The 8,167-nt window shown below is 31.9% G+C and overlaps 1 protein-coding gene across 1 annotated transcript; it reads right to left on the reverse strand.

Moving 5' to 3' along the window:
- Positions 1-2,395: 2,395 nt before the first annotated feature.
- On the reverse strand, positions 2,396-3,165 carry LOC106293317. Its single transcript, XM_013728981.1, has one exon. It carries the CDS (start codon positions 3,126-3,128, stop codon positions 2,532-2,534), a length of 597 nt encoding a protein of 198 aa, XP_013584435.1. The 5' UTR covers positions 3,129-3,165; the 3' UTR covers positions 2,396-2,531.
- Between the last annotated feature and the right edge of the window lie 5,002 nt (positions 3,166-8,167).

Consider the following 8,167-nt stretch of genomic DNA (forward strand, 5'->3'; position numbering starts at 1 on the left):
TTTTCCTCCATCGTTCCATATAAACTCAAACAATAGCATCTGAATGCATTATCTTTCCTGAATATACTGATTCGTTTTTAGACTTTTACGAGTCTTGTGACATCTTTACGAATCTTGATTTTTTTCTTTTATTCATCTCACGAATATTGCTAAGGGTTTTTGGCTTTAATTAGCTTTAGACATTATTGAGCATATGATTGTTAAACATGTATGTGTTTAATTTGATCAGTTTATCTCTCAATAATTAAGTTTTGGACCCATGTAATTCTAAGCCTGATTTTATATAACCGGGCCTCGTAGTCTGGTGGTAAAGGAACCTCGGCTGAGGTGCCCGCCATCACGAGTTCGAGCCCCGGCCACGAGGGGTATTTATATGGGCTGCCTCTCGCCCTCTAGACCACTTCGCGGGCCCGTGGACGCTTAAAAATCCTGTAATGGCATGGGCTCAGGTCCGGTGGGCTAGTCGATCACGCAAAGTGGTCGGATACTGGACTATCAAAAAAAAAAAAAGCCTGATTTTATATTATTATTATAACTTGATTCTTTCTGTTTCGTTTCTGTGTACACTGATTGAGTTTACTGTTCTTTCTCCATGTCTTTTGGTTTTGTTTTATTTTAAAATTTTGGATTTTAATATGCGTAAAGAGCTCCATGATTGATGTATACACTCTCATTCATTTCATGTCTAGTACATTTGTGGCTTTTATTTATCTATCTGATGCCGTTCGAACTGTTGCACCTGATGATCACCATATTAATATTATTTTTATATAACTAGAAGATTCCTGACCGATCGCTTAAATTAATATCTGAAACTGTGAAGATTTGGGCGGCTAATTTTACTATTGCAAATGTCCCACCGGGTCTATAACCATTCCAATTGAAAACTATTGATCCATAATGAACACCGACTGAGGAGTGACACAGACAAAGGTGCATAAAGTCGTTAATCTAGAATACTTGCATTCCAAAACATGTTGCAATCAAAGCCTAATATATCAATATAAAAACTTAATTGAGTTCAACTGACCCGTTAAATCATCTAATTTTCTTTCTCGTACGTTGAGTGGATATGTTGTGTAGTGTCAAAATCGTAGTCATCTATTATTATATTCGATAGTTTTCCGCACTCGGCCATTTTCGAAAGCTTAGTTGATATTACCAAAAGAATAAGTGTATGTAGTTGTTATCAAATATAATATGGATCGAATACCTAATCTTCATCATCCATACACTTTGACTATCTCATCCTTGCTTGTTTGATGCATGTAACATTACTAGGCCATTCTTTCTGGTCCGCTCGCTATTTTTCTTGGTTAATGGGTTTTTGATAAAATGAGATTAGTCAAATCACATGTTTTCCTTTTAATACCAACCTCTCGAGAAGACTAGAAAAAAATCTTTATAACTTTAATGTTGTGATAACATAGAACGTGTTGCTAATATAGCTAAACCGTTTTGTGAAAAAAAAAGACTAGAAGATTCTAAACAAAGATTCAATGTAACTCCATTCCGAAATATCCAAATTAATAATTTATTCCGAGACTGGTGATGGATAGGTAAAATAGTGGGAAACAGGAAAAAAAATGTAAAGCATGGAGGTCTGGAACTAAAAGCGAAGAGAACAGAATCTATTGATCTTAAAAGCACAATCATATTCGCTTTTTTAACATTGTTTCGATTATTCGTTGATAACTGTTATATGGTTAGATAGATGGATCATGGGATTACATGGAAAAAATGTAGGGGTGATACATTTAAATTCCATGATAACATATAATCGTTAGGTGCTCCCATAGTTTATAGATGATCACAGGGTACTATATTTTAATTTTCTTATCATATATGTTTCTTGTCGATTGATCCAAAAGTTCTCAGATAGAGAAATCAGAAATGAATTAAGTAATATCATATCTTTTTAAAATGAGAATTCATTAGTTATATGCATAGGTACACGTGTGCGTAGCACCATTATTCCCGATACCATCGGGGTGCAGACAACACATAGCTAAAAGTATATATTGTACATCAGTCTAGGATCTAGGAACAATAATAGAGATCAATATGATCATCGTATGTACTATTTATGTGTGCATATATATATAGTCATACGTTAATCATGAATCTTTACTAAATTGTTCTCGCTGTTGCATATATTTCTTTACTGAGCTTCATTTTTGCATAATACAAAGATAATACGACTAAATGACCATCGTTTATTTTCAAAATCAGCTACGATTCACAAATCTTAAGATTCACTGATCGTGCATGAGTTTTTCACATAAAATTAGATTTTATGTGTGATTTTTTTGTTTACTAAAACGAGCAGTAACTATTTTTTTTGTGATTTTGATACGTTAGTTATAACGTCATCCAAATATAAACTACAGAGATGTGTATAAAACAAGATTCCATTAAAATAGATGCTAAAAAGTACACGTGACGTGAAGAAGAGGCTAGAAAAAACTTCGCTCTCTGAGAACTTATTGCGCACGCCTAATTAAGCTTAAACATAGCTAATTAATAAGAAATCAAACAAGGATTAGATGCTGTTTAGCTTCGAGTCTAAGCTCTTCCTTCATCTTTCTAATGAACTCATCGAACTTCTTGTTCATATCTTCCTCCATCACCACTCCCACATTATCTTCCTCTTCTTTAAATTTGCCTTGAATATCACACTCTTCCTCTAGACCACCATTAGTTTCTAATGTCTCTTCAGATTCTTCATCTTCATCTTCATCTTCCTTCTCTTCTTCGGTTTCTTGGTCTTGTGTACTAACTTCCTCTGCAAGAAAAGTCATTGTTCCTCTATCATGATCAGAGTAGTACTCTAGCTCCAACGTCGCATCGTAACTATCAAAGTCTCTGTGATCAAAGGTTTGATCGGTGTTGCTCCAGCTTTCCTCTACAGGTTTTGATGAAGATATTAAACCAGAGTACTTAGCGACAAACACTAAGAGACCATTGCAGACGAGAAACATGTACATCTTATCTACCGCGTGTGTTACGAGTTGAATTGTGAGTTTACATAAATAGAAGTTGTGAGTGATTAAAAGAGATGAAACCCATATCGAAATCACTATGAACTTGGTCAGTTTCTTCATAAACTCAGGTTTTATTCGATTCATCTCTCTGGTCTTTTTCTCTCTGATTTTTACAAGTGAATGAGACTGATTGTGCAAAGGTTTACACTCAACGGCTTTGGTATTTATAGAAGTTACAGTATGAGATTTTTTGCCGAAGGAAACCTTGAAATGATTTTACCAAACTGCCCCTTTGTTCTGATGTTTCGCACCACGTGTTAAGACTTGAGAGAGATTTCTCAATTATGTGGATCAGATTTAATTTACGCTCCCTTCTTTTTCAACTAATCTTTGTTTATTTTTGGCATATAATTAGTTTGATTTTGTGGAATTTCTTATGAATGTTCCAAAGCTTTTAGCATATTGTATGATTTTTATAAGTTATGATAATAGAACAATGATTATGTCGTCGTGTTACTGTATATTTATAGATATGGTCATGTTTAATACAAATTTTAAACAGAATAGTCTAGAAGTAAGTTCAAGGATGATTGAGTCAAGTTTCTGTGGTGAGGGGAGTGTGGACAATAGCTATTCAGAATATTTCATTGTCTTTTAGTAAACACTACTTGACAAAACCAAAACAAACCGTGTGATACGCAATGAATGTGGAAAAAATGCACACATACAGTATATACCCAAACCAAACGTGACGGTAAGGTCGATAAAACTATTTAACACCAAAAAGACTCATTACAATAAATACAAATGACAATTAGGGTAAATAACACAGATAGTGTGATTTATCTTTATGATATTTCTGCTTATATGGACAGCAATTTCGTGTATGAATACTTCTTAGTCATTCGAATGTCTCGTAATTACTATATAGTATGTGGTAGCTAGTGTTGAAGAGAACTTCGTAGTTTATTAGTTATGAGTTATGACTATACTTATCTATCCAACTATGACTTAGTTTCATTAACCTATAGTGTTTTTTTGACCCTTAATATATTTTTAATACTGTAATATGTTCGATCAATAATTTCACATCCGAAGTATAAATCCACTAACATTGAGAGTCTTTTAACAGAAGTTTTCTCAAGAATAAAAACTGAAAATAATAAGAAAAAGAAAACAGAAAGAATCATTTCTCATACGAAAGACTCCGATCTTTTTAGAAATTACCATATTATTATTATTTTCTCAAAGGACTATATTATACTATGAATGAATCGTTAATACTTTGATGAAATATTTAAATATAGACTAGATCTCGATCCGCGTAACCGCGCGGATTTTTGTTTTTATTTATTTTTATATAAATATGGTGTTTTCAATTCTAAATTGGTATATATTATAATATATATATATATCTATCAATTTTTAAAATATAATAAGTTTACGGTATATTATTTTCATTGAATAGATTGTTTCAAACTTTCACATGTATTTGTATCTTCTTCTATATATATATTTTCGGATTATTATTCCATTACTAGAATCGTAACTATATATATAAAGATTAGTAAAATATTATTTTATTGTCATATTCAAAGATATTGTAACATTTCACAAATTTAGAAAGTTCTTAAAAAATTAAACTTTTCGCTTTATAGAATTTTACTATCGAGTAAATAATTAAACATTTAGTTTATGTTTAATTTTTAAAATAAACCATATAGTTTAAATTTTATTTTCATTGGTTTAAGGTAGTAAAGATTAATCATTTTTAGATAATATGATTTTTGTAATTTAAAAAAAAATCTTTATAATTAACTAGCTCTGTGGCACAATCCTGGTGGAGTCCAAGGGGTAATACGAGAGGTATGCATTGGAAATCTTGGGATAAAATATGTAGTCCTAAGGATGATGGAGAGTTGGGATTCAAGGATCTTACAGATTTTAACACAGCTATGCTTGAGAAATAATTTTGGAGATTAATGGATAAACCGAATACATTATTTTCTCGGGTTTTTAAAGGGAGGTATTTCAGGAATAAATCACCCCTGGAACCCATTAGATCGTACTCGGCATCTTATGGCTGGCGCAGTATTGTCTCTGCTAGATTTCTGGTTAGCAAAGGACTAATCAAAAGGGTGGAAACAAGATCATCCATCTCAATATGGAATGACCCTTGGCTTCCATCCACTCGCCCGAGACCAACAAATAAAAAACAACACAATCTTTACCCGGAACTGACAGTGGATGCTCTTATTGATGGAACATCGCGATCATGGAATTTACAGGTTATTAGGACGCTGGTGGATCCACAAGATGTGAAAATTATTGAAAGTATTCCTTAAAGTAGATTTCATACAGAAGATCAGAATGGTTGGCATTTCACAAACAATGGGAAATACACGGTTAAATCTGGATATGAAGTGGAGCGAGTGTATCCGGACAAAAGAAGTACGCCACCCCTGTATGGTCCTTCGGTAACCCCGCTGAAGGCGTTTTGTTGGAAAGTACGCTGCCCACCTAAGATGAAACATTTTTTGTGGCAACTATTGACAGAATGTATAGCGGTTAAGAGGAATTTGAAGTCAAGAAGAATGCAAAGAGATACAATTTGTGACCGATAAGGAGCTCACGAGGAGTCAATTAATCATGTATTTTTTAAATGTCCATTGGCGATCCAAGTCTGGGCACTTTCACGGATCCCAACGAATCCAGAAATATTTCCTACTCAATCATTATTTACCAATATGGATCATCTATTTTGGAGAGTCTTCCCCGAAATGGAGGATCATCATTTTGCATGGATTCTCTGGTATATATGGAAGGGTAGAAACAACAAAGTTTTTAGCAATTTGGATATGGACCCGAGAGATACTCTCAAATTGGCAGAAACGGAATCGTTACTTTGGGCGGAAGCGCAAAATTCCCAGAATCAGGGAATGGGCCACACTCGGTTACCTGTACCAGCGGCAATCCCGACCATACTAGGTAGATGGATTTTACGGATGGATCCTCGAAAAATCAGGATATATATTCAGGACAAGGATGGTATAGTACTCTGGAAGGTTATGATGGACTAATGGGAGCAAGGAATATAAGAGCGAGTCAGTCGCCACTTCACTCGGAGGTAGAGGCTCTCATATGGGCAATGGAATGCATGAGGAACCTTAGACAGTTTCGGGTTATCTTTGCAACGGATTGTGCTCAATTGGTGAAGATGGTTTCGGAACCAGAGGAGTGGCCAGCCTTTGCAAGCTATTTGGAAGACATAGCATTTTTGAAGAGAAGTTTCAACAGCTCAGAGATCATTAATATACCACGAACACAGAATTTAAGGGTGGACAGTCTTGCACGCACTGCAAGGAAACAACTGTCGTCTGTCGTTCATATGGATGCAGAGCTACCAGTGTGGTTTGCAGAATCTATATGAGTCTGTTTATGTTGCTGACAAAAAAAAAAATCTTTATAATTTTAAAAGTTAACATCGACAAATATTTAAATAATTAACATACATATGAAGATATACTATTACAACATTAAATTATATATATTTAATTTATATTATCTATAAATCGAATAGATCATCTATTGTTTAAATCCAATTATTGATAACCCAATAAAAATTTCTGGTAGACCCAAAATTTAAATGATAAGATTATAGATTAAATGTAACATGACTTTCTAGAAATAGGTCCATTAGATCCATTTTTTAAAAAATCACACATGGATCAAGGTTGTGACTTTTGTTTTAATATATACTAGGTAATAATCCGCGTCTTACGCGGGATGTGATTATTAGTTTCGTTATTTTCAATAAAAAGACATTAAATCTGTTTAATCTGGATATTGCTTCGGTTTTAAGTTTTTTTTGTTTGTTTTTAATCTTCTAAAATATAACTATTATTTTAAATTAATATCCATTTTAGTATATTCGGTTAAAATGTTTGGTTTTTGTTTTTTTTCCGGTAAAAACCAGAAATTAATATTATTTGTTTACTTTCATATTATGAAATTTAGATAGTCGTAATGTGGAACCAATAGTTTCATATTATATTTTCTAAATAGATAATAGTTTAAGAAAAATAATTTTTTTTTATTAAGAAAAATCATTTCACTACAATTTGGTCGGTAGTGAAAGAAGCATTAAAAATAAATATTTTAACTTTCAAAAAAAAATTGATACTTCAGTTGTGGTGAATACTTAGTTACAAGGTGCTCACATCAAAGTATAAATGTATGTGTATGTTAAAAGTATATAAAAATAGTTGACAAATATATAAAGATATTGTTAATTAATACTAAATGATATTTTCTTTTCCAAAATAATACATGAAAGATAAAAATAAAATTAATTGAAAATAAAAAGGCCTTGACATTAGTCATTTTTTCATTTAAAAAAAATAAAATTGTATCCGTAAATAGGGGTGGGCACGGATCGAATATCTGAGTATTTGAAAGCATTCGTGTCGATTCGATCTTTAGCCACCTAGATATTCGGTTACTCGGATATCCGAAAGGTTTTAGAATTTTAAAGAATATCCGATTTGATCCTTAAATAAAATAAAACATTATTTAACTTTTAAAATTCTAGTTCCCAATATAATAAATTTAATTCATAATAGTATTGTAAAACTGATATAAAGTATAATATATATAACGTAAATATATAATTCTTTACATATATGTATATATATGCATATAACAGATCGAAATAGATATATGTTCCTAAAAATATTAGTATTTTTGTTTTGCTTCTTTTTTGGATATTGTATTTTTGTATTTGATTTGTTTCGTAGAGTTACGGATATCCAGATTTTTTGGTTCAAATCAAAACGAATAACGAATCGAATCAAAATTTATGAATATTTTGCTCAACTTTATCCGTAAACAATAAAAATAATATATATGTAGTTTGACTTTTGATTCATTATCTATTTTTATTCGGACCGAAAAATCTAGAGTTTTATTGGAACAATGTATGTGAGTTTTATATTAAAAAATCGCAAAATACATAGTGTGAACATATTTATAAATATAGTGTGAACGTGTTAGCATATTTATTATCAAATCATTATGAAGCTGTCACTTGTCTATTATAATGTAAATGTATTTATTGCAATGCTTCTCTTTTAATATATAATGGATTACAATATTAAAATATATCTATGTAATTTATACCATCT

The sequence above is a fragment of the Brassica oleracea genome, chromosome C5 (assembly GCF_000695525.1).
Source record: "Brassica oleracea var. oleracea cultivar TO1000 chromosome C5, BOL, whole genome shotgun sequence".
In the NCBI taxonomy this organism is placed as follows: domain Eukaryota; kingdom Viridiplantae; phylum Streptophyta; class Magnoliopsida; order Brassicales; family Brassicaceae; genus Brassica; species Brassica oleracea.